The sequence below is a fragment of the Ursus maritimus genome, unplaced genomic scaffold (genome assembly GCF_017311325.1).
Source record: "Ursus maritimus isolate PB19 unplaced genomic scaffold, ASM1731132v1 scaffold_20, whole genome shotgun sequence".
In the NCBI taxonomy this organism is placed as follows: Eukaryota; Metazoa; Chordata; class Mammalia; order Carnivora; family Ursidae; genus Ursus; species Ursus maritimus.
In genome coordinates this window covers 13959478-13986138 of record NW_024424453.1, presented here as the reverse complement: position 1 = coordinate 13986138, position 26661 = coordinate 13959478, and the positions used below count along the sequence as shown (strand labels likewise).

At 37.7% G+C, this 26661-nt stretch overlaps 2 protein-coding genes across 2 annotated transcripts in view; one reads left to right on the top strand and one right to left on the bottom strand.

Moving 5' to 3' along the window:
* Window positions 1-1538: 1538 nt before the first annotated feature.
* Window positions 1539-3814, bottom strand: SERP1 (stress associated endoplasmic reticulum protein 1). Its single transcript, XM_008707175.2, has 3 exons — window positions 3400-3814; window positions 3028-3103; window positions 1539-1823 (listed from the first exon to the last, which is right to left on the bottom strand). The coding sequence occupies exons 1-3, from the start codon at window positions 3481-3483 to the stop codon at window positions 1783-1785; spliced, it is 201 nt and encodes a 66-aa protein (XP_008705397.1). The 5' UTR covers window positions 3484-3814; the 3' UTR covers window positions 1539-1782.
* A 287-nt stretch (window positions 3815-4101) lies between these two features.
* EIF2A (eukaryotic translation initiation factor 2A) overlaps window positions 4102-26661 on the top strand; it is a 34443-nt gene continuing 11883 nt past the window's right edge. Inside the window, exons 1-10 of the mRNA XM_008707160.2 lie at window positions 4102-4181; window positions 13196-13265; window positions 16212-16286; window positions 19548-19666; window positions 20889-20988; window positions 21341-21423; window positions 22830-22903; window positions 23041-23185; window positions 23368-23484; window positions 25940-26511. Coding sequence (XP_008705382.1) covers window positions 4154-4181; window positions 13196-13265; window positions 16212-16286; window positions 19548-19666; window positions 20889-20988; window positions 21341-21423; window positions 22830-22903; window positions 23041-23185; window positions 23368-23484; window positions 25940-26511 — 1383 coding nt within the window. The 5' untranslated portion in view covers window positions 4102-4153. The remainder of the gene's footprint in view (window positions 4182-13195; window positions 13266-16211; window positions 16287-19547; window positions 19667-20888; window positions 20989-21340; window positions 21424-22829; window positions 22904-23040; window positions 23186-23367; window positions 23485-25939; window positions 26512-26661) is intronic.

Sequence of the window (26661 nt, the reverse complement as noted above, 5' to 3'; positions counted from 1 at the left end):
ACATTGTACAATTAAAAACAAAAACAAACACCCTAACATCTTAAAGCCAATTATCTATAGTAAACCAGGGGAAATTCTAATATGGAATGGTTTGACTCAAAGCAAAGAATAAGGCACCTGCTATAAATTTAGAACAATAACTTTCATTTTTAAAGTTACAATAAAATAGAATTAGTCAACCAAGACACTTGCTTCCAAGAGGGAAACAAGTACAGGGTTGATTTCCTGGGTGAGAAAGGCAGGTAACAATGCAGATAAAAACCTGCTGGTCCAAGGTCCTCAAATTCCTTCCCTATTTCTTGAGTAGTTAAGTTCCTAAACATCCTTACCTGCTCCTCTCCCTCATTCTACCCTTATATTTAGGGTTATCAGAAGCTCTCTCTGAGGTTCACACTGTGTATGACTAGGCAGCAGATTTCCCTTCTGTTCCTCTTAAAACAGCTTATTTTAAAAGAGATATCCTGAGGCAATTAACAAAGCAAATGAGCAGCTTTCTTTCCAATTCATTGATACATAAAGACATTTCTCAGGCTTTTTTTTTTTTTTTTTTGGTAAATCAAGTTATACTATGTATTTAAATAGCCAAAACTTAATAATTTTCAACAGTACCAGAAAACCCAAAACCTGCCTTCTCACCCTTACCATTAGTAAAAAGAAACTTTGATCAATCATAACCTATAAAATTATACAACAAGGGGAAGACTAAAGACTGATCCTTATCAGTAAATCCATTTAATTCCAGATGGTACTTTAGTCTGATGTATCTAGTACCCTAACAAAATTTTCATCATAAATCTAAAAAATTATTTCCAAACTAACTTTTTAGTTGATGTGCCTTTTTTGGTATTAAAAGTGCTATTAATGTGCGAAGATGTCTTATGGCACATTGGACTCATCAGTATGTCCTGATGAGACACCCAGTTTTAGTAGTATTTTTCCCTAAAATGTTGTCTAGCATAGTAGACCCCTTTGATATATTAAAGTAATTCTGGTGAAATCAATGGTGACATAAACTCTCCCTGACTTTACTCCACCATGGTAGCTTTTAGTGAAAACGAAGTGACTCATTAAGTTACAAAATGCTCAATCAAGTTGTTTTCTTATGGCATTTCAGGTTAGTATAATTACTCATGCAAAATCCAAGGTAGTGTAACAGAAATAATATTGTTAAAATAGATGTTGTAGCTATAAGCATCTCCCTTTATATTAAGCATTTAGCTTTTTAAAAATTTAGGTGCTAAAGATTATGGGAAAACTAGGCTGTGTAGTTGTTCCATTATAAGCACTTTATTACAGGACAGTTACATGACCCTATGTGGGAGTGTGCTTTCAATTTAAGATACAGTAATAAAGTGCCTAGCTATATAAAAACCGTAACTCCAAATTTTAAATTAAGCTAATTGCATTTACACATTAGGGTTAACAAAATCTAGACCCTGTCTACACAGATTTAATCTAATTACCTATACTGGATACTGTTTTAATAACCACATTAAAAAAATTTACTCTCTACTGACTGAATAAGTAGGGTCCACTACTGTAGCTTAACAATCAAATTTTATTGCTTTATTCATGTGGTGCTTTTGCAAGGCACTGTGGTATGGACTAGAAAACTTGGAATGACTCGTGAAGAAACCTTGGAATGACAAATGAAGAATGATATGAAAAGTCATTCTGAGGCAGGATGCTTTACTGAATTGTTTTTAACCAGGGTATCAAACATCAGGAATGAGTTCAAGTTAAAATTCACAGGAGAATGGAAACATCTTAAGGTCAGTCACTTCACATGCCCATCCTGATACTTTGAATAATCTGGAAAATTGCTGTAAAGAGAAAGAGCAAATGATTTAGTAAGCACATTTTGAATAAAATAGGTCTGGCAACTGACAAATACTTATTACGGTAGTTCACAAGAATCCAAGAGCACCCTTAAAATTACTTGCAAATGCTATGTAACTTCATTGAAATAAAAAATGAAGACAAGCCTACTCTAACAACTGAATGTCTAAATTATATTTTTAAATTTCAGGTTCTCTGAATTTTACGTCGAAATGTCCAAGAGATTTTGCAATACACAATCGTTTTAGAAAGAACTTAAAGCACCAAAGCAAACAGGTTTTTCTAGCATAGAATTATTTTGATTTATTCCCAAAATATTAAGTGTCTTTTTAAGGCCTGGCCTGTAATATAACCATGTTTCCTCATTCTCACAAAGCTGAAATTTGATAATCTTTAGGTTATATAAATTGCTTGGCTCTTGGCCATTTATCAAGAGAGCTTCTACTAGTAAGTTTAGGAGGCAGGCAAAGTGAAATGTTTAAGAGAAACCTCAGTAACTTTAGAATGTCAGAATGTAAAAACAGAAACATGTACTTCAGTATCAACAACTTGCACATTAAAATAATAAATGGAGAGAGGAAAGATATTCTGTAATTTGCAGAGGCAAGAATCTATTAACAGCAGGCTAATCTGATAACTTATTTTTCCTACCATATGCCAAACGTTTCTTTAATCTAAAAACATTTATCTCATACATTAAGTCAGGTCCGTTTCCTTTATGCGGATTCAATTCTTTGCAAGAGCTTTACTTTATAAAATATACCCAATTTTGATAAAAAGACATTAGATTCTGGGACACGTTAAATTAAGTTCAACGTCCATGCATACACCATGTTCCTAAGCTTTTTGCAAATGTATCGATAATGAGGCTGCAAAACATTCTGAATTCTCATTCCATGAAGGTTTTTTGTTTTGGTCTAAATTTCTTCCAACTTGATCATTACTAACTAAGGATCTGACCTCGTTTTCTGATCTCCTGTGAGCACAAATCAAGCTGTGAGAAGTTTCTGGAGCACCACCCTCTGTGCATATGTGGGACAAGGAATTCGTTCGGATGAAAGAGACTTATGTGGTGCTCCCGGCAGGTGAGTTGAAAACTACGCTGGTAGGATTCACCACTGATGGGTCACCACGTCATCCAAACCCTACATCCAACGCCCTACCCAATGGTAGCCCCAAAACACTTACCAGAACCACAAACAACAAAAATGAAGAGAGCCAATAACCAGGGTCCTACAGACGCCTTCTCTTCGGGAGCATTTCTCTGCAAAAATGAAAATTCGCTTTTCAAATGCAAAACCCCACTCCGACCCCGAGCTCCTGCAGCCTACACCTCGGGCCAGGTGACCAGGTCCTCTCACCTCACAGGTTTCCCCTCCGTTCCCGAACCGCCAAGCTCCAGCACCCACGTTCCCGAACCCCCTCCCCCAGCCTGCCCCCGCCAACTTAGAGTCCAGCTCGTGGCCTCGGTCCCCTAGCCTGGGGGAGAACTCGACGCGGCCCTACGACCCGGGCCTGAGCCCAGGCTGCTGGACCGAGGGGCGCCTGCTCTTTCCTTACCGAGGTCTTGGCGACGTTGCCGCGCTGGGTGATGTTCTTGCTGTGCTTCTCGTTGGCCATACGGATTCGCTGCTTGGCGACCATCTTCCCGGCGCCACCACCTGCCCAGCCACCCCCTGGACTCGCTCGCTCGCCTCCCCTTGGGCCGCCGCGACGCTCTGCTCCCGGAGCCTGTGCCGCCGGAGCTAGGAGGCTCTCAGGCGGGGCGCTAGCTCCGGCCGCTGGGCCTGGGCTAGGCGAGCGCGAGTGCCGAGCGACTGACGACGGCGGACTGGCCGGCCGAGAGGCGGGCGCGCGGGACGACAGCAGGCCGCCGGGATATTCTTGCGCCGCCGCTCTGGCCGCCGCCGGGAGCGTGGAGTGAAAGAGGAAGGAAATGCAACGCAACAACCGGGCAGCGCTGTCCGTAGCCTCGAACTACTTCGGGTTCGGCTGCCAACGTCAGCACTGGGCGGGCTCCGCCCCGCGGAAGTGCGGGCTCCGCCTGCTAAAACAGAAGCAGAGGGAGGACTAAGGAGGGCGCACCGGCCCTAACCCAGCCCCCTGACGCTCTTTAAAGTGTTGTTCCGGAGCTGCGCGTGCGCCTTCGGGCTCCTTTTCCGGGGCTCTCTCCAACCGGAAGTGAATTGGCCCCGAGGCTTGTGATACCGGAAACAGCTATGCGCGGTTTCCACGCCTGAGAAGACGTGTAGGGGCCGGGTTTGGCCCTCGTGAACTCTGACCCAAGCGCGTGGGTTTCTCTTTCCGGGACAAGATGGCGCCGTCCACGCCGCTCCTGACAGGTAAGTCCTGAACGAGCAAGGGACTGTTTTTCAGAGCAGTTTCTTTTTGTGTCTTTGCTCTTGGGGATAACTCGAGAAACACTGGTGTCTGATCCACCTTTCCTTGTGGGCTGTAGAAGAGCTAGAGAGCCTTTTGTGTTTCTTGGTGTAGCGTGGCAATCGGAAGTGAGGCCCCCGCCTCTGGGCCTCAGCATTCCCCTCCCTTTTGGCCCATCCATCATTCCTCCCCGTCGCTTCAAGTTCCACTGGAATTGAGGAAGGAAAATAAGATCGGAAAGTGCTAGTTGAATTTGTTGCCCCGGGTGTACAACACTGGTTTTATACGAACCCTTATCTGGTGACAGACCTTGTTGACAGTGAGAAATCGTTTATCTCTTTAATAAGGGACAAACATAAACAAATGACTAAGTCCCTAGAATGAGCACACACATAAAATACACCCGAACTTAAGTAATACCCAATTCTGCGCTGCTTGCTTTAATGAGATTTGTAGGACCGGATAGAGAGAGTAGAGCTGTGGTAGTGTAAATTTAAAGTGATAAAAGTGTGCTCTGGGGTTGTAGCAGTGAGCAATATAGAAGAGATCTAGCAACGTTTGATGTTGAAATGATTATGAGCATTTTCGAATTTGAACATGAGAGGATTCCTGAGATTTTGAAGAGGAGGCAGAGTTTATAATTTTGGAAAAGATAATTAACTTAGTCTTGGACTGTGCCTGGGAAGACTGGACCACGGTAGTGCTTGGGATTCTCATATGAGTATCAAATAAAGAGAGGGAAGTTGGGAGAGAAAAGAATAGAGGCTTTTTTAAAGTCATGGATAGCTTGCACGGAAGGGAAAAAGTCATTAACAGAAAGGTTGTCTACTTTTGAGGAAGGGGGTTATGTCCCCTGAGACTTGAAAGGAACCTTAAAAAACTTTTGCACTTTTTCCCATTCTACATTTTAAGATCTTTATTATTAAACACCACATCCACTCATATCAATCTGGCTACTGCAGTTCCTTCATCAGATATTTATCAAATACTGAGATAATTTGTTAGATGATTATGGCAGGCAGATACTGTTTAAAAGGCATAATTACATAATTAAATGAATTTTTTTCTTTAGCTTCATGAAGATAACTAGTATGTTTTTCACAGTTTTGGAATGCTTATTTGAACTCTAATAAAAAATAGTACATTAAACTTATCTGATAAATTTTCTCTCCTTTAAAAATCCTTACAGGGTCTTCTCAGTGCTAACAGGGTAAATTCCATCCTGTTTAGCATAGCATATGGAACCCTTCATAATCCTTGAAGAGCTCTTTGCATTTCCTTGTCTGCCACCGTATTTTGTGCTTCATCAATATTGAACTGCTTATAAAACCCTCAAAAAATCTACCTCTTCAGTCTAGGACTATCCTGTTCCTCTTAATTTGGCTTACTTCTTTTCATCTTTTAAAATTCATTTCAAACATCATTGCTTTTTGAAGTTTTTCTTCACTCTTCCCAGATGATCAGTCAGTCCCAGGCTATTTTTGTACCTCATATATATTTGAATTTTTTTTTTTCCACATAGGTTAATTATCTGATTGTTTAGATGCTTTTCTGCCTTGCTTGACTGTGAACTCCTTGGTGGCAGGGGCAAAGTTTTACTCATCCCTATCTTCTCAGTACCAGGTACAGGCATGGTAAACAATAGACACTCTAGATGTTTGATGGAGGAATAAAATAATGAAGGATAATCACTTCATTTATAGTCAGATTAATTAAGAATGACAATTTTCTTACAATGCTTAAAATCAAGGACTTTGTAAGAGCTTAAAGGTGAGATAGTCATTCTTTTCCTCATATTCTCATATTCATAGAGGCCCAGAGAGATTCACGTTGCAAATTAGCAGAATCAGGATTGTATTTAGTCATTCAAATCCATGGTCCATTTTTCTTTTACTTGAACACACTGGTTAATTTTTTAAACGTTGTTAGTATAGATATTTCAGCCAGTAATAGATTCTTTTACTTCCAAAATCTTTTTTTTAAACTTAAACTCATGGGATTTTGGAGTTTAAATTAATTTGGACAGTAAATTTTGTTAGTTACAACTTTTAATTGGAAATGACAAAAAGCCCAAGCACGCCTGGGTAGCTCAATCCCTTGAGCACCCGACTCGATTTCAGCTCAGGTCATGGTCTTGGGGTCCTGAGATTAAGCCTCTCACTGTGGGCTCTGCACTCTGGGGGGGGGGGGGCGGTCTGCTTGGGATTCTTTCCATCTTTCTCTCCCTCTGCCCCTCCGGGTTGCATGTGTGCGCTCTTTCTCTAAAATAAATAAATAAATATTTAAAACAAAATTCATTCTCAGGCTAACATTCTCCATATTTACATTCAACCAGCTCAGCAGCCCCAAAGGAAAGCACATTTTTTGCGAGTCTCAATGCTGGTTGACTTTGGCTCAGCTGGATCTTGCTCATCTTTGAATCAGTCAATTTTTAATCGAATCACCAGGACTAAATTATATTCTCACCCTTGGATAGTTTCCCCTGGAAAATTAGAGTCTTCTAAAAGGTGGGTCCTGGATGCCAGGCATATAAAACAGTGGCCCTTACGTGAAACCCATATTTCTAATCAGCTTATTACGTGAAACCCGTATTTCTAATCTGGTTGAGGCCACTGAGATAATTTTTTCAAAATGGAGTTATTGTCCTACATTGATAGGTACTGCACATTCAGTCACTTCTAATTAAAATAAATTCCTCATTAGAAAGTCATATGTAGAAAAATTGTTTTCGTTATTGAACTTTTGAATCCGTACTTATTTTTGCTTTTATTAACTTGTAATATAGTTTATGTTCTGTTATGAATCTGATTTTATGTGTCTTCTTTTTTTTTTTTTTTAAAGATTTTATTTATTTATTTGACAGAGATAGAGACAGTCAGCGAGAGAGGGAACACAAGCAGGGGGAGTGGGAGAGGAAGAAGCAGGCTCATAGCGGGGGAGCCTGATGTGGGGCTCGATCCCAGAACGCCAGGATCACGCCCTGAGCCGAAGGCAGACGCTTAACCGCTGTGCCACCCAGGCGCCCCTGATTTTATGTGTCTTCTAATACACTTTGTATATCCATTTATTCTTGTATAAGTTACTCAAACTGATTAAATCTAGTAAAGTATCTTAGTGTTCCAAAATGTCTTACAGCACTTTTTCATAGTTATGCTTCTGTGTAAGAACGTATGAAATAAAATATTTGCTTTAAATAGTGATTTATATGTACAAACAAGACTGTAGTGACTCAATATGATTTTTATGATGAATTCAATTGATAATTAGTTCCCCTAAAATAGACATATCTGGCATAAAGAATAAAACCAACAGTTTCACCAGTTTTAAAGTAGCTGTGGTTTGTACTTTTGTTTCATGGACTTTATTTTTACCTTAGTACAAAATCTTGATCTATTCAATTTTTTATTTTAATGAAACACTTTTGTTCGGTATTCCCAAGCAAATCCGTTCTTGAGAAATGTTGAAAAACTCTTTTCCAGAGGCACCTGGGTGGCTCAGTCGGTTAAGCGTCTGCCTTCAGCTAGGTCATGATCTCAGGGTCCTGGGATCGAGCCCCACATCGGGCTCCCTGCTCAGTGGGCAGTCTCCTTTTCCCTCTCACTGTCCCTCTGTGTGTCTCTCTCAAATAAATAAAATCTTTAAAAAAAAAAAAAAAGGAAAAAGAAGAAAAACTTTTCCCCAAACTTTTGATTGGTTTAATTTCTTGCCATATTGTGAACAAACATTATTAAAAATGATGGTCTTTTAAAAAGCCTTATATATTGATATAACTTAAGACTTATAAGAAGTTGCAAAAACAATAAAGGGAGTTCTCATGTACCCTTCACCTAGGTTTCTCCAATGATAATATATAACCATAGTACATTATTAATACCAGCAAATCGGTGCTTGTACAGTAGTATGTACTAAACTATAATCCCTATTTGGATTTCACCAGTTTGTGTGTGTATATGGTACTAAGAAATTTGATCACTTATGTAGATTCATGTAACCACCACTGTCAGAATATAGAACTGCTCCATCATCACAAAGAAGACGCTACCCTGGGGCGCCTGGGTGGCTCATCCAGTTAAGCGTCCGACTCTTGATTTCGGCTCAGGTCATGATCTCAGGATGGTGAAGTCAAGCCCCGTGTCAGGCTCTGCCCTGGATGTGGAACCTACTTAAGGTTCTCTCTCTGCACCACCACCTCCCCCACTGGACACATGCTCTTTCTCTCTAGAAAAAGAAGAAAAAGATGCTCTCCTTTTATAGTCAGACCCTCTTTCCACCTCTAACCATGGGCATCCACTGATCTGTCCTCAGTAATTTTGTCATTTCAAGAGTGTTATATAAATGGAATCAGAATGTACAACTTTCGGATTTTTGTTTTAAAACTGTTCTTTAGGGGCGCCTGGGTGGCACAGCGGAAGCGTCTGCCTTTGGCTCAGGGCGTGATCCCAGCGTTATAGGATCGAGCCCCACATCAGGCTCTTCTGCTATGAGCCTGCTTCTTCCTCTCCCACTCCCCCTGCTTGTGTTCCCTCTCTCGCTGGCTGTCTCTCTCTCTGTCCAATAAATAAATAAAATCTTTAAAATAAAAAATAAATAAATAAAACTGTTCTTTATTTAGAATGTGAACATGTGCATGTTGAAAAGCAGTTGATCAATTTGACTGAAGATTTTTCTTCTCCAGAAACACATTAAAACGAGGAAGTGAAAACCACATGAGACTGATTGCTACTTGAGTGACACTCAAGAGTGACACTTTTCACACTGACTTTTCTGTCAAGTGTTGCCTTTTAAGATTTTGAGTTAACAATCTGTATGAAAGAGTGTGGGTTAAGTAGTTTTTGTTCCTCACTCCTGTTCTGTCTTAGTCCATTCAGGCTCCAGTAACAAAAATATCATAGAGTAGGTGGCTTAAACACCATTTATTTCCCATACTTCTGCAGTCTGGGAAAGTCTGCTCCACGGTGCTGGCAGATGTGGTGTCTCCTGAGAGTCCACTACCTGGTTCACAGACAGCCCATGTCTGCTGTGTCCTCGTAGGGCGGAGGGGCAAGGAAGCTTCCTGGAGTCTCTTTGATACGGTGCTAATCCCATTCCTGAGGGCTCTGCTGCCCTAATCTAATTACTCTCAAAGGCCTATCTCCAAATACCACCACATTAGGGATTAAGTTTCAACATTTGAATGAGGAGGGTGATAAACAGTCTATAGTAGATCCTTTGGAGTTTTCCACCTGTCTTAGTTTGGTAAGTAGGTACGAAATAGAAATTTTAGAGAAGGAAAACCTTGTACTGGTTGCCCTGAATAGTCTGAAAGTTCCCACTGTTGTGGTCAGAAGGCTGCCTTCATGGGTTCTGCAGTATAGCTACCACTTTAGTCCAGTCGACCCTTGGACAAATGTGTTTGAACTGTGCAGGTCCACTTACACATTTCTTTTAAATACAGTACAACACTGTAAATTTATTTCCCTTACGATTTTCTTAATAACACTTTCTTTTCTGTAGATTATTCAATTGTAGGAATATAATAAATAATACATACACAAATATGTGTTAATTGACCATTTATGTTATCAGTAAGGCTTCTGGTCAGCTGTAGGCTATTAGTAGTTAAATATTTGGGGGAGTCAGGTTATTCATGCATTTTCGGTTGCACAGGATTCAGCACCCCTAACCCCTGTGTTGTTCAAGGGTCAGCTGTATAATGTACAAACACTTTGAATTTCACCCCAAGTAAACATTGTGGTTGGTGATAACAGCAAAGTGAACAAATATGGAGGACCAAGGTCACTAGTTACAAGTTCATGAGAGCACGAGAAGCTGAGATGAGGTCGATAAAGCTTGTTTTTTCTTTTTTGCCAGTCACTTCAGGCATATGTTCTCAGGGCCAGCAGTTAAGGCAACAGAACATGGTTTGGTTGCATCATCATATGGCACATTTTCTAATTACACAGCAGCTTCATTGGGGCTTCACTGACAATATGCTGTTTTATTTTCCTAGGCCTTTATGTAAATAAGAGAGCCCTTACTGTGTTAAATTTGCAATAGCATCTTGTGGGAGGCACCTCATTAGGCTGACACAATTTTATGTAACCTAGTAATAATGTGTAATCTGGTAACTAAACTCCCTGGTTTGGTAAATTCACTTTTTATTGATCCCTCAAATAAATGTTTGTTAAAACCATTATTATAGTATTAAGAAAAGAATGGCCTATTTTCTTCTAAATGCTAATGTGTCGTACATGATACTACAGCAATTGATTTGGTGACGAGAAATAGCACTATTTTGCCTGTGCAGTAAGAGAATTTTGATGCTAAATGATGAGAATTATAGTTCATAGTTTTAAAATGTTTTAGGAAACATTTTCTGGCACAAAATGTATTTGAATGTCATTAGGTAACTTCAGTGTTTCAGTCAAGGCATAGCAATAGCCTGAGCTCCTTTGAAATTATTGTCTTGAGTGCAGTTATGGATTCATTTTTTTTAAATCCCTAATGCCTAGCACATAGAGCTGTGCAGGGACCAGATCATATAGTGCCTTGTAAGCCGTGTATTGTTAGGAGTTTAGATCTTGACGTATGCAGAACACTTTGCTAGGCTTCATTCTATTCAAGGCCAAATGACCTGTAACAGTTCGACAATTCGGCCTAGTGCTCTGCATGTGAGGAAACATGGTATCAACTTGCATACTTGTGGATATTTAACAAGAAACTCATTATTTAGTGACATGTTTATTTATCTTATGTCCCTCCACTAGAATGGAAGCTCCATGAGGTTATAGGTTTTTGTCTTATTCATCAGTGCTGCTTTTCCTTAATAACTTTCTAACCTTAAATTACTTACTTTGGGACTGTAAGTTATATTACTTTCAATATCTGAAAATTGAGCTAGTTAATTCTCAGGTAGAAAATCAGTGTTAATGAGAAGGGAAATGGAGGCAAGAGTGACCGCTATTTACCAGTTTTGCTTCTTTCTCAGTAAAGAATGGAAGATTTGTGAACAGCTGGCAGAAACGGAAGCAGATAAAATTAAACCATGAACCTCAGTATAAGTTTTTCTTCTATTCAGAGCTTAAACTGTTGCTGCTAGCAAGAATTGTAGCTGATAAAATAGTAACTTATCACCAAGTTCTGCCAGTTTTATCTCCTAAATATTCAACACTCATTCACCATTTCCACTGCTCCCCACCAGTCCAAGTTTCCATACTCTCTTATGGGACCACTGCAAAACTGTCTTGAATAGTCTTATCCACTCTTACTCTCTTCCAGTTTATTCTCTGCACTGGACCAGATTGACCTTTTCAAAATGCAAATCTGGTTCTGGAAATTCACTTAAAACCCTTTTGAAGTTTCCCACCTTAGGCTTACAGACCAGTGTTGCCTAACTTAGGCCACAGGATCTTGCTTGGTCTGAGCCCTGTTTGCTTCTCCAGCTCCAGTTACTTCCATAAAGGCCTTCTTCACATTCCTCTGATGCTCTGTCGTCTCTCTTGCCATGGAGTTTTTGCACTTGTTCCTGTTCTCTTTGCTCGTTAACTGCTATCCATCCTCCCGATCTCTGCACACAAATCCTGTATTCAAGGACACTTTCCCTGATCTTCCATTTTTAGATCAAAACTCCTCTTATTTGCTGGATTAGCCCCATAGATCTTTACTTTGTAGCACTAAGCACACTTAACAGAATTCCATGTATTTGACTAATTATGTGATTAATGAGGTCAGGGACAGGGCTGATTTTCTTCCCTATTGTATCTCTGGTACTCAGAAGAGGGTCTGGGAGGTAGTTTTTATTTTTTACTCAGTAAACATTTTTCAGATGAACAAATCAATTTCTTTGATTCAGCTTTAGAAGCTTCTGACTCAGCCACTTAAAAATATGTAATTAATGTGGAGCGCCTGGGTGGCTCAGTTATTAAATGTCTGCCTTCAGCTCAGGTCATGATCCCAGGGTCCTGGGATTGAGCCCCGCATCAGGCTCCCTGCTCAGTGAGGAGCCTGCTTCTTCCTCTCCCTCTGCCTGCTGCTCCCCCTGTTTGTGCTCACTTGCTCTGTCAAATAAATAAATAATCTCTTTTAAAAATAAAAATATATAATTAATTCTGTTGATGTTTTTGCTTAATCTTGAACTCTGTTCCCACTTTACTTTTTAGGATATTACTGTTACTGGGAACTTAGTAAGTGAATGTGTCTCATCCCACTTGTTCTCTTAGTTTGAGAAATTGTAAATATATTAATAATGCCTTACATTTTTTAAGAACTTTGAATATATTCTGTATTTTTATGTTTTTTTTTTTTTTTTGTATAAAGCACACAGCCACCCTGTTTTCTAATATTTCCTCTTCTTCCAGGTTGCAGACTGCCAACTTTTTATTGTAGCTTTACATGGCAGAAAGAAAGCTAGCTAGCTCTCTGGGGCTCTTAGAAGGGCACTAATCCCATTCATGAGGTCTCTACTCATGATCAAATTGCTTCCAAAAGGCCCCAGTTCCAAATACCATCATCACATTGGGATTAGGGTTTCAACATGAGAACTTGATGGGGGGGGGGATAAACATACATTTTACCTATTGATTTCTCAGTAGTTGCATGATTTCATGCAATAGGGTTAAGAAAAATGTACCCTTTTTTAAAATTAATTAGTTTTTTGGAAAATGTACCCTTTTAAGGCTAACATTCTATAGTTCTATGAAATGTTTAATAATTTCATTGATACTTTGAATTTTTTTTTTTAAGATTGTATTTCTTTATTTGAGAGAGAGAGAGTGAGAGAGTACATGAGCTGGGGGGAGAAGCCGCCTCCCCAGTGAGCAGGGAGCCCGATGCGGGACTTGATCCCAGGATCCCTGGATCAGGACCTGAACTGAAGGCAGACGCTTAACCAACTGAGCCACCCAGGCACCCCTAAAAGCTTTTTGTTTTTTAAAATATTTGTGATTACTGAGTATTTGTTAACAAACTAATGGTGGTTCTTTCCATTTTGTTTCTGTAGTCCGAGGATCAGAAGGACTGTACATGGTAAATGGACCACCACATTTTACAGAAAGTGCTTTGTTTCCAAGGTATGGTTTATATTGTTGACTGATGTTATAGGGAACTATATGATACATCCTAAATTATTTTTGTTATTGTTATATTCTGAACAAAAAAGGAAGAACAGATAGGCTGGTTTCTTGGGGTGTGTTATATAATATTAACAGAAGATGGAACGAATGCATATTCTTTATCAAGAAAAATGATCGATCTTTAGATTTGAAAATAATAGCTTCAGCATGTTTAAAAGAAAAAATGTAGACATTAGTATATTTGAGTTCAAGCCTTTAGCTCGATTGTCATCTTTAAACACCGTTCTTTACTAACAGGAACTAGTTCCTTGCAGAAGCAACTGACTTTAGGTCTAGAACAGAAGACATACAGATTGAGCTAGAGACATCTTGGGCCAAAAAGCAAGGAAGCTATAAAAGACAAACAGGACTTTGTTAAAGGGTCATAGGAGTCAACTTTAGGGGGTTCACACTAACTTAAGATGAGACATTTTGAGCATTGGGAAGAATCATGACTGAACGAATTAAGACATTCAAGTATATAAACACTCTCCCCAAAATTCCTCTCTCTCCAAATCTTATTGGTCAACATTGGAGGTTGATGGGGTCCTCATTCGTTACTTTGAAACCTGATAAATCAAGAGAAGGAGTCAAGCATTTATTTTGCCTTTCCTGTACAAATAGTTTTTCAGAGTAAACAAATTATTGATGAGGAAATCTTATTTATAGGGGAATTCCAGTTAATACAAAAGGAATGATGGGATTAGATAATCATTGTAATCTTAAAGAAATCATGTGTCAGTGGTTCTCAGACTTTAACATGCATCAGAATCATCTGAAGAGCTTGGTAAAACACAGATTGCTGCTCCTTCCCCAGATTTTCTGATTCATTGGATCTGGGGTGGGCCCAAGAATAGGAATTTTTAACAAGTTTTCCAGTAATGCCAAAGCTGCAAGTCTGGGGACCCTACTTTGAGAACTACTGATCTGGGCAAATGATCATCAAAAGATGCTGAAATTGTTAGATGAACCATCGATGGGGAACTGTATAATAAGGCTGACATCACCTGAATCTATTGCCCAATTTTTTTACTAGACCCAGTTCTGTAGAACCATGATACAGGAAGTATGGGCCCGAGAACAGCTGTATTGGCTTCACCTTGAGCCAATGCAGAAATACAACATCTCAGTCCCTGATTCAGCTTAGTGAATCAGAACCTGTGTTTTAGCCAGATCCTCTGGTGATTTGTATGCATGTTGATATTTGAAAAGCACTGCTCTAGTAAACAAGTCTGTTTTAGAGCTTTTATGCTGCATGCCCTTCACTGGGGTGTATAATCCCAAGGCAGCAGGAATGGGGGGGGGGGCGAAGAGAAGGGAATAAGTCAAGGAAGACGTGAAAGCAAATATACTGTGAGGTGCACTGAGCTGACCACAGATTCACAAAATATAGCCAGGCTGCTTGGTCATGCAAAATGTCTCTGGAGAGGCTATAAGGAACCACTGTGCCCGAGAACATTCAGTTGTGGAGAGGAAGCGTAAGAAATGTATCTGCAGCCGGAGCTGCTTTTGGTCTATTCAGGTCGAATTTGAGTGTCGGAACTCCTCTTCCTGCTACTGCAATAGGCATAGCGGAAGCCATGCTAAAATGTGGCCCTCACTCCTAGAGAGTCTGAGGCAGCCAGTGGTGTTAGGAGATGAGGTGGCCAGGTCTCTTCATTGAATAACTGATGCCTGGAAGCAGGAAAGGTAAGGTGAGTCTGAGCAGGCACATACGTAATGAGTCCAGCACAGTCTCAGCATCACTAAGAGTAGAACAAGGAGACGGTACGTGTCTCCTGGTGGGTAGTAATGGGAACTACATGATACTTAACTTCTATGCAGGTTGAAATAAAAAACAACCTGATTCTAGTCAAGCTTTTAGATGAGTGGTTCTCAAATTTGGCTGCACGCTAGAGTGACATGGGGATTTTTTAAAAACCTGGATATCCAAGGACTGGGTATTAAACGAAATAAGGTGCAGCACAAGTGTAGGATGGAGGACCTCTTGGTCATAGTTGTTTATGTGAGAAGAGGACAAAAAATAATGTTTCAGTAACCACATGCTGAGTATAAGCTACCATTATTATGTGATTGCAGAAACACAAATGTCATCTTTAGGTGAATTAATAATGTAAAGATAGTATCCAGTTTAAGGGGAATGTACTGGTCAGTTCTCAGTGCTTGTTATTTAATAATTTAAATGGTTATTGGCTATGAAGTTCTGGTTTTCTGTGACTACACATATGGACAGCCTACGTGTGCCCACATACACGTTTCTGTTTGTGTTCCTTATCACTGGGAGTTGTACTCCTAGTAGCCATCTCCAGCTAAGAGATACAGCACTTAGAGTTTGGTCATTGGATAGAATATTGCTAAGAAGTCTGATTTCCTAGGTCTATTTTTATAGAGAGTCTTGTATCCACACTTACTGTTGTTATACTTCCTGTCTCTATACATCAGAAATTGATGGAAGATCTTTGTCCTTCAAATCCAGGGACACTTCATGGCTACTTGAGGATATTCTGTCCATAGTTATGTTGGTATGCAGGTGATCTGGGGCATTCTTCACAAAGTCTCCCTATTGAAATCCTTCAGCCCTCTCAAGATTAGGGCTGACAGCTAGTGACTTCCACGTTCGCTTACATTTTTGAGTTCTCACGCAAACTAGTTATTCACCCAAAAGGGCTCTGTTTTCTTCTTAAGATTGATCTGTTGATGTAACATCAATTTCCACCTTACTTTACAGTGGTTGTTGGCACTGCATTTTAAGAGATAAGGCATTTGGTAGACTAAAGCATTTTGGAATTACTTAAGTTTATGTAAGTTCATAATCATTAAATTAGTAGTAAAATTGTAAATTTTTAACCATATTTTTTTGAAAAGTAGTAATGCTTATTAAACTTTTTTTCTTGTCATTTTCAGGGAATCTGGGAAAAATTGCAAAGTCTATACCTTTAGTAAGGATGGCACCTTGTTTGCCTGGGGCAACGGAGAAAAGTTAGTGTTTCTTTATATAACATATTTTATGTGTGTATCATCAGTATAAAACAAGTGGCATTATTTGAATAATATGTGTTGGGTGTCATTAATAAAGTCCGTCTTTTAATGTCATGGTGTAGTTAGGTATTATCTCCAGTGCAACTCCCATAGAACTCTGAAGTGACTAGCTTCTGTTTATGTGCCGTGACTTGACTTACCTAGTTTCTTAGGATTAAAAAGTAATATATGAAAAGGGGCAATTAATTTAATGCTGGAGAAGCTGAGAAGTTGTTTTAAGTAGTGCTCTACATGATCGGTTAGGGTTTCTTAAGTTCTGCACTAACACTTAGAGAATAACTCTTCGTTTGTTTACCTTAGACTTAGATACTTATATCTGTGCTATTAAATTAGTAACAACTGTCTACAGTTATTTCTATGAGTTTTTTAATGTATAAAAATATGTCATTTAAGTATTTTATAAATTATTCTAAAGTATATTAGTATAGTCTATATTATATAATATAATCAGATTACAAAACCGGTTTTGCAGGAAAAAAGTATTCTGATTAAATACTCATAATTTCACTAAGAAAATCACTCTTTGAATTTTTCCATAGTCACTACAACATTTCAGTTCAAAGAACCAGGAAAATGCCTAAATATTTGTTGCTTGATTTTTTTTTTTACATCTTTTTCTATGTTCTCTCTCTTTTTTAAGATTTTATTTATTTGCCACAGAGAGAGAGAGAAGGTGTACAAATGGGGGGAGCGGCAGGCAGAGGGAGAAGCAGGGTCCCCGCTTAGCAGGGAACCTGATGCGGGACTCGATCCCAGGACCCTGGGATCATGACCTGAGCTGAAGACAGACGCTCAACTGACTGAGCCACCCAGGCATCCCTGTTGCTTGATTTAAAGTTATTTTTATTGTTGTTTTTAACCAGGTTTTTTAAAATGGAGAAAATGTATGCATTAGTATGAAAAGTACATTTTAAATGTTTGTTACACAGTGGTGATGGATTCTGAAGTCAGGTTGGATTAAACACATGATTTTTTTTAAATTAATGCTAAAAAGATAGTGTTGAATTAGATGATTCACTTTTTTTTTTAGATGATTGACTTTTTATGACTATGAGTAGCTGGTAGAATTAGTTTTTGTAATTAAAAATGTTAGTCACTTTATTATTTTTTTAAGTTATTGAATCCAACCAGTATACTACTATTCATAAATTATTAAGAATATAATCATATTGGAGGTGCCTGGGTGAATCAGTCAGTTGAGCATTCGGCTCTTGATTTTGGCTCAAGTCATGATCTCAGGGTCCTGGACTCGAGCCAAGTGTTGGGGGCTGCATGTGATGTGGAGTCATCTTGTCCCTCTCCCTCTGCTCCCCCCTCCCGCTCACATTCTCTCTCTCAAATGAATGAATACAATCTTAAAAAAAAAAAGAGAGAATATAATCATATTGGGTCTCATCCACAATATTAACAGACAGTCTTAGTCCCAAAGAATGTACTCTCAAATTTTCTTATTTTTGGTGTAACCTATTGTCGGTTTTGAGTTTTATCTTTTAAAATCTATATTTTAGTTTATACTATGAGTAATGAGTTAATAGAAATTTACTCTCTAAAGGGGCATACCATACTTCCTTTCATTGTCTATTATCTTTTTGAGGTATTCCTTATTCTACTAGCTTAGAGTTGGTTGAATAAATCTGTTTTCACCTTCACAATTATTAATTATTTTATATATTTCATATCCCCACTTGGCTTTCTATTGGATTCAACTCTGAACCCTTTTAATATGTGCCATTTGTTGTGTCCATCTTTTTAATAGATATTTTCTATCCCTGTTTCTAGCATTTATTTCCTTAAAGTGCTGTGGCCACAACAACAGATAATGTTCCTGGGGGCAAGAGAAACAGATGTAGTGTATTGATTGTGGTCTTTGCTGAGGTCATAGTTAATTAATCAGAAACTATAACTGATTTTTCCTTAAATATGTGGAGTTTTTTAGTGTAAATAAATACTCTTTATTAAACTAAGAATAAGTATTAAAGGCTATCAACAGCAACAAAAAGTTTCATGTAATTCTAAAATACGTAATTTATATAATTTGTGAAGAATCCTCTGTGTGTGTGTGTGTGTGTGTGTGTGTTTAAACAGTATGCAGTAATTGTTCATTCTTACCAATTTCTGCTTATCCTAAACCAGTGGCACAAACTTGAGTAGAACAAAGTAACTTTAGGGGCGCCTGGGTGGCTCAGTCATTAAGTGTCTGCCTTGGGCTCAGGGCGTGATCCTGGCGTTATGGGATCGAGCCCCACATCAGGCTCCTCTGCTGGGAGCCTGCTTCTTCCTCTCCCGCTCCCCCTGCTTGTGTTCCCTGTCTCTCTGGCTGTCTCTCTCTCTGTCAAATGAATAAATAAAATCTTTAAAAAAAAAAAAAAGAAAGAACAAAGTAACTTTAAGCAATTTCTAAAGTAAGATGGAGTGCCATTTTTTTTTCTTACCCCAAAGAGTACATAAGATAAGTCAAGCCAAACTGGTTTTAAAACTTGACTTTGGCATTTTCAGTGGTATGATCTTGGACAAATCATCAAATCATTTATTTATCCAAGCCTCACTTTTACCATTTGTAAAATGGAGATGATAATACCTATCTTATAAGTCTCTTGTAAGGATTAAATGAGAAAATGTACATAAAGTGGTTAGACCAGAACATGGTTCATAAGAAGTATCCAAAAAGGGAACTGCTTTTATTATACAATTATTATAATTTTTATCATTATCATATCATAATTCTTAGTCTTATCTTTTGGAGATTGCTTCCGAGATTTTAATAGACATCAAAAGTCTCCTTGATGATTTCACAGCTGCTACAACTTCCATTTAGTCAAATTAAAAAAAATACTTTTGGTTTAGCACCTCTGTTTTCCCTTGGTTTGACACACCTCAGGTTATCTGTAGGTTAGCTCTGTGCCCACTTAAAGGCCTGTTGTTTTCTTTTCAGCTAAAAATGGAATCTTCTATTATATCCTTCTACTAAGTCTGTATTTCCCAATACCAACCTTACATAGGGACATTTTGGTAAAATGTACACTTGGTTTTTGTTGTTATTAAGGTGTTTTTTGGATATTTTCTAGCATTAACTGAAAATTTATTTTTATGAAAATGACCACCTTATAGCGATCTGTATTTGAAAAGAGGCATGAATGTTTTGGATAGTGCTGTTATTTTAAAACAATATTTCATTGCTGAAGTAATTTCTTTTGAAACCAGAATAAATGTTATCAATGTCACTAACAAGGGACTGCTGCACTCCTTCGACCTCCCAAAGGCAGTTTGCCTTGAGTTCTCGCCAAAAAACACTATCCTGGCAACGTGGCAGCCTTACACTAGTAAGTATTTTCCAATTGTAAAAATATTGACAAGACCAATTCGATTCAGTGGGAAAAAAAGAGAGGGTTTATAACCTTATAAGAGAGTAATTAATCATTAGATAGTAAATAGTGTTTGTGAATATCTCTACTGAGCAATGAATCTTGTATTGCCCCAATATAATGTACTTTAAGTAATTTCAGGTTAGTGAAAAGATCCATCATGAGATAGAGAAAAAGAAAAAGCTCAAGTGAATAACCACTGGATGGAGAAGATCTCAAAAATTAAGGATAATAATGACCCTTAAATGAAAAACCTTTCCAATAATCATTGTCAATGAAAGAGGAAGTACAATAGACACAACATGTAAGAAATGTGTATGGTGTGACAAAGAGTAGGAAATTGTGTGTCATTTTTTAACACATTTAAAAAAGATAAGATAGTATGTTACATGAGCATTTTATATGGCTGTGCTTCATAGATGAATAATAATGTAGAACTGGTATAGGGACTTTTTAAACATGTTTTAGTAATGTGGGCATTGTTAAGTATATAATAGTCCATTGTTGGGTTAATAAACCTCTAGGTTTATTCTTCCAAGAGACATAGACTTGAGTGAATCTTCATTTCTAAGAAAATAAAAGGGAAATTGAGAATCTCGAGTAGTTTATGAAGCTTTGTGTGTTTGTGTGTTTGTGTGTGTGACTTACAGACACAAGATTTCATAATAAGAGAATTTAATCCATTTACCTGCAAACCGTGTCAAACTTAATAATCAAGTCTCTTAAGTATTCTTAAAATCTATAGTAATTAACTCATTTCAGAAATGCTGAACTTTTGGGGTGCCTGGGTGGCTCAGTCGGTTACACGTCTGCCTTTGGCTCAGGTCATGATCCCTGGATCGAGCCCCGTGTCGGGCTCCTTGCTCACTAGGGAGCCTGCTTCTCCCTCTCCCTCTTACTTATGGTCTCTCTCTATCAAATAAATAAATAAAATCTTAAAACACACACACACACACACACACACACACACACAAAACTGAACTTTTGCTTAAACAGCTGTCATGTTGTCATGGCTTTAGGAGTGGATGATTAAATCCATAATTAAAGCTAAAAGGGAAAGTTGATTTACAGCAACTCTTTTACTTGATTTTTATAATCTTACTCAAAGTTCTAAGAATGAATTCTTTTTACTAGTGTTAAGAGACAATTAGTGAGAAAAAAAATTTTGTTTTTATTTTAGCTTCTAAAGATGGCACAGCTGGGATACCCAACTTACAACTGTATGATGTGAAAACTGGTACATGTTTGAAGTCTTTCATCCAGAAAAAAATGCAAAATTGGTAAATAAATGCTTTAAAACACTAATTATTTACAAACTATTTTAAATATCTTCATTATATAATATTTTTTCTCAGGTACTAATATAGGAAATTATTTGTCAGACCAAAATCTTGATCTTTAGGGATTTTGTATGTGGGAACGTAATAGAGGAAAAACTTGATCTTTCTTTTGCTTAGTATTTGAGTGAAAAAGAATGATATCTTTCTACTACAAATGCTGTTAGGATCTGACTTGACATCATATTTATAAGTGTTTTTCCTTAAATAGTAAGCAATATCACAAACTTCAGTGTATTAACGTGTGAAGTTACACCTATCTAAATTTTGTTTATATTCTTTCTTTTCAACATAGGTGTCCATCTTGGTCGGAAGATGAAACTATCTGTGCCCGAAATGTTAACAACGAAGTTCACTTCTTTGAAAACAACAATTTTAGTATGGAAAGATAGATGAAATAAGTTTATTATTTACTATAAATGTGTATAGTTTTATTGCCTTATATGGCATCATAGCGTTCTCCTAAATACTGTTAATATTTTAATAATTGCTATTAATTCATTTGAATAACTTTTCTAAGCCTAAGTGCTAACTAAAGAAATTCTATAACAAAGATTTTCTTTTATAATAAGCTTTTATTATCTAATAATTGCTATAAAATTAAGACATTTGTATACCTCTTTCTGAGTTTAGTTGTTGAAATTCTGTGATACAAAATTTTTAAATGTTTTATTATTTAGTATTTAAAACATAAAAGTAGACATCTAGTCCCAGTAACCTTCAACCCATTGCCAGTCCTACCTCATCCATATATCTCTCTATCTAACATCTTTCTTACTCTGCTAAAGCAAATGCTAGACATGGCATCATTTTCCCTATAAATATCTCATTATGTGTCTTTGAAGATTAGGGCTCTTCAATTTTTTAAAACTTAGCCACAATACCATTATCACATTATAAAATATCTGGTCAGTGTTCAAATTCTAATAATACAAATGTTACAAAATTTTTTTTTTAAAGATTTTATTTATTCATTTGAGAGAGAGAGAGACAGCCAGCGAGAGAGGGAACACAAGCAGGGGGAGTGAGAGAGGAAGAAGCAGGCTCCCAGAAGAAGAGCCTGATATGGGGCTCGATCCCAGAACTCTGGGATCACGCCCTGAGCTGAAGGCAGATGCTTAACGACTGAGCCACCCAGGCGCCCCTGTTACAAATTTTTTTTAAACTTGGGCTCCTATCCTATAGTTTAACGTGTTCATCTGTCCCCTAAATAGCTACTTGGATCTAGAACTGGTTAGCTTCAGATTCTTTTTTTGGGGAGATGAGGGCAAGTCTGCCTTATAAGCGGTGCTCAATTCTTTTATCAAGACCATAACATCTTATGGTCTTTAATTTCGTAGGATTAGCTGACATTAATGTTCAGTGCCTAGATCCACTATTTCATGAGTGGTTGCAAATGGGTGATTTTCCAAGTCTCCCCACCTCCTCTATCACTTATAAACTGTATTACTTCTATAAAGAGAAATTCCCACAGCTACTACTCGGTTACCGAGTGGTACCATTTATATAAAAAAGAGCACTGTTCTCTTAAAATCAATCAGTGGGAGTTAGATGTACAGTCCCGTTACTTACCCAAGGTCACCTGCTAGTAAGTGACTAGGTAGGAATTCAAGTGTAGGTCTGTGTTCCCACTCCACATTTTTTCCACTATGCTGCCTTACCTACATGAGACTTCCAATGAGTAGTATCAGTATGTAATTACATTAGTCTTCTATAATGCATTCAGGTTTGATCATGTTCCTATTAGCTTCTCTCTTCCATCTAACACTATTTGCTTTTTTCAGACACAATTGCAAATAAATTGCATTTGCAAAAAATTAATGATTTTGTGTTATCACCTGGACCCCAACCATACAAGGTAATTTCTATGTTTTTGTTCATGTGGAATGTTATTAAATTAAACCTTTTCCTGGTTCTTAGAGACTGTCAAAACAAGTCCATCTTGGTTTATACGCCTCAGAAAACTAAGTAATGATTTATACGTGTGTATTTCAGGTGGCTGTCTATGTTCCAGGAAGTAAGGGTGCGCCCTCATTTGTTAGATTGTATCAGTACCCCAATTTTGATGGACCTCATGCAGCTTTAGCTAATAAAAGTTTCTTTAAAGCTGATAAGGTTACAATGCTATGGAATAAAAAAGGTATGATAATTATATTTTATCTCATTTATCAAGTATTGAGACATATTCCTGTATGTTTAGAAAAAATGAATTTTAGTGCTTATATAATGAAAATGTGCTCTGTTACATTTTAAAATATTTTTTCTTATCAGCATTAGTTTAATTTGTGTTTTAAAATCTAATCAAAGTTTTTACTGTTGTAGCTACTGCTGTGTTAGTAATAGCCAGTACAGATGTTGACAAGACAGGAGCGTCCTACTATGGGGAACAAACACTGCACTACATTGCAGCGAATGGAGAGAGTGCTGTCGTGCAATTGCGTGAGTATTCCGATAGTCTTCTTGTGATAAAACAATAAAACAATAAAAAGAATAAACAATAGAAAGAACGCTATGCTATAAGGAGGATCACGTGATAAAACTCAACTATTTTAATAACCATTAAGGTAAAATTTCTCTTAATTAATAAACTTAAAATCATCCCCGGGCATAGATTATTTTGACAAAATCCAATTAATTTAGTTCTGGGGAGCTTGGTGAGTGAGGTAATTTCATTGTAGTAGTTCTTTGGGGACTTACTTATTATGACAGGAAGTTGGTCTAGTGAGTTTAGCACTGTATTCAGAACGGAGGAATGTTACCATTTCATCTTTTATTTTGATGAGCTAAATTACTTTAGAATAATACAGTTCTAAAATTCTGTGGGATGTTAAACTCCCTGACTTTTCATTTTGAATTGAACATGTAAAAGTAAGATAAACTTCCTTATAAATATACTATGTATTCCCTCTGAAGTCAGAAAGGGAACAAGGATGACTCCTCTTTTTACTATAATTTAACGTTCTGAAAGACCTAGTCAGTGTAACTGATCGAAAGAATAAATACACAATTTTGGAAGGAGAAAACAGAATCATTTGTGCATGTACATGAAATCACAGTATAAACAGCCACTTAAAAAACATAATGAAAGGAAAGATCCCATACAGACTAACAAAAGGCAAGAAATATATAGGACTAATGGGAAGAAAACTTTAAAACTTCTAAGGGATAAAATGTGACCTCTATTAAGAAGAGTTTTATAGGGACACCTGGGTGGCTCAGTCAGCTAAGTGTCTGCCTTTGGCCCGGGTCATGATCCCAGGTCCTGGGATCGAGCCTTGCTCAGCGGAGAGCCTCCTTCTCCCTCTCCCTGTGCCGCTCCCCCTGCTTGTGCTCTCTCTCTCTCTCTGTCAAATAAATAAATAAAATCTTTAAAAGAAAAAAAGAGTTTTATAAAGATGTCATTTCTCTCCAAATTAACCTAAAATTTAAAATGCCAGTAGGGTTTTTTTGAGCTAGATTAACTGGTTCTAAAGTTGGTGTTTCTTGCCTTTTTTTCTAATCTTTTTTTCTTTTTAATTTATTTGAGAGAGAGAGAGAATGAAGGAGCATGAGCAGGGAAGGGGCAGAGGGAGAGGGAGAAGCAGACTTCCCGTTGAGCAAGGAGCCCAATACAGGGCTCAGTCCCAGGACCCTGAGATCACGATCTGAGCTAAAGTCAGATGCTTAACTGACTGAGCCACCCAGACACCCCAACCTTCTTTCCTAATCTTAAAAGTGAAAAAATATTTTCTAACAAGGCAGAATAACAAGGGAAAAGTGAATATATAAAATATAGATTTCTACATGGGGGGAAGAAAAGTCCATAAACTAAGCAAGTCAAAAAAAATGGAAAAGTTTTTTAGACAGACAAGGGATGAATATGAGAAAGGTGAATTTTGTTAATCTATCAAGTAAATCAGTAAAAGACCAATAACTGAACAGAAAAAGAAGCAGTAAAAAATAGTCCACAGAAACAGAAACAAAATTATGTATAAATATATTAAAAGGTGCTTAGTTTATAGTAAAAAATAGAAGGAAGATAAGAGAACGGTTTTTCTCTTACGTTAGCAGAGATAAAAATATGAAACTACACAGGGTGAGGGAGAGGGGAAAATACGTACTCTCAAGAACTGGTGGGGCGGGTGGCTCAGTCAGAGGAGCATGTGACTCTTAATCGTGGGTTGTGAGTTCAAACCCCACGTTAGGGGTAGAGATTGCTTAAAAAAAAAAGAATAATCTTAAATAAAAACCTTTTGATAGTATAAAATGGTACATCTTCTCTGGGTGGCATTTTGGTATTACCAAGTAAATGTACACACCTTTGAGCAACCAGGTTCACTCCTACAGCTGTGTTTGTGTGTACTTACAGTTGAGAATATACAGGAATACAGTACCACTGGAAGAGTGAGGCAGATCTTAATGTGCTTATATGGAAGAATCTCCAAGATAGAGTACCAAATGAAACAGCAGAGAACTTTAGTGTGAGTGTGTATGCGTGTTTAAGAGAGATGCTTGATTTCAATAAAAATACTCTGAAAGCATATACAAGGAATTTAGTACAGGGTTGCCTTTCTGTAGAGGGACTTATTTCGTGGAGTATCATTTCATGTAATTTGTATTTTTATTACTATGTGCCTATTTTACCTCTTCTAATGAAAACTAGTTTATTAGTAGGACTAATAATGTATGTTTCTGTGAGCCTACATTGCCAAAATGTTTAAAAGAAATAAAGATAAAGCATCAATCTCCATAGTATATCATATAAAAATATTTTAATTGTAACATATCTTGAAATTTTTGGATTTTTTTTACTGTTTGAGATGTTTATGAGTATTGTACAGTTATAACTTGGCAAATAAATATTGTATTCATGTAATGATTTATTGCTAATTTGGGTTTTATATTCTTTTTATAGCAAAAAATGGCCCCGTTTATGATGTCGTTTGGAATTCTAGTTCTACTGAGTTTTGTGCTGTTTATGGTTTCATGCCTGCCAAAGCAACGATTTTCAACTTGAAATGCGATCCTGTGTTTGACTTTGGAACCGGTCCTCGGAATGCAGCCTACTATAGCCCACACGGACATATATTAGTACTAGCTGGATTTGGAAATCTGAGGGGACAAATGGAAGTGTGGGATGTTAAAAACTACAAACTTATTTCTAAACCAGTGGCCTCTGATTCTACCTATTTTGCTTGGTGCCCTGATGGTGAGCATATTTTAACAGCCACGTGTGCTCCCAGGTTACGTGTTAATAATGGGTACAAGATTTGGCATTATACTGGCTCTGTCTTGCACAAGTATGATGTGCCGTCAAATGGAGAATTATGGCAGGTTTCGTGGCAGCCATTTTTAGATGGAATATTTCCAGTAAAAACAATAACGTACCAAGCAGTTCGAAGTGATGTACCCAGTGAAGAACCTAAAGTTGCAACAGCTTACAGACCCCCAGCTTTACGAAATAAGCCAGTCACCAATTCCAAACTGGTAAGTAAAGTTATACTACTTTGGTGGGAAAAGATTTTTTCAGTGTGTGGAGTTCTTAAGACCTTTTTCTCATGCACGTTCTTGCATTACTTAGCACCTGATTAGAATATAAACTCTAGAGTAGAGTCATGGAGGACCTACTGCTGAAGA

What these genes read in the sequence shown, in the direction of transcription:
- SERP1 (XM_008707175.2), bottom strand. Translation starts at nt 3,483, where the DNA reads ATGGTCGCCAAGCAGCGAATCCGTATGGCCAACGAGAAGCACAGCAAG. An exon ending in GCAACGTCGCCAAGACCTCG is followed by an intron (nt 3,104 to 3,399) that starts GTAAGGAAAGAG and finishes TCATTTTTGCAG; the next exon opens with AGAAATGCTCCCGAAGAGAA. An exon ending in TTTTGTTGTTTGTGGTTCTG is followed by an intron (nt 1,824 to 3,027) that starts GTAAGTGTTTTG and finishes TTCTCTTTACAG; the next exon opens with CAATTTTCCAGATTATTCAA.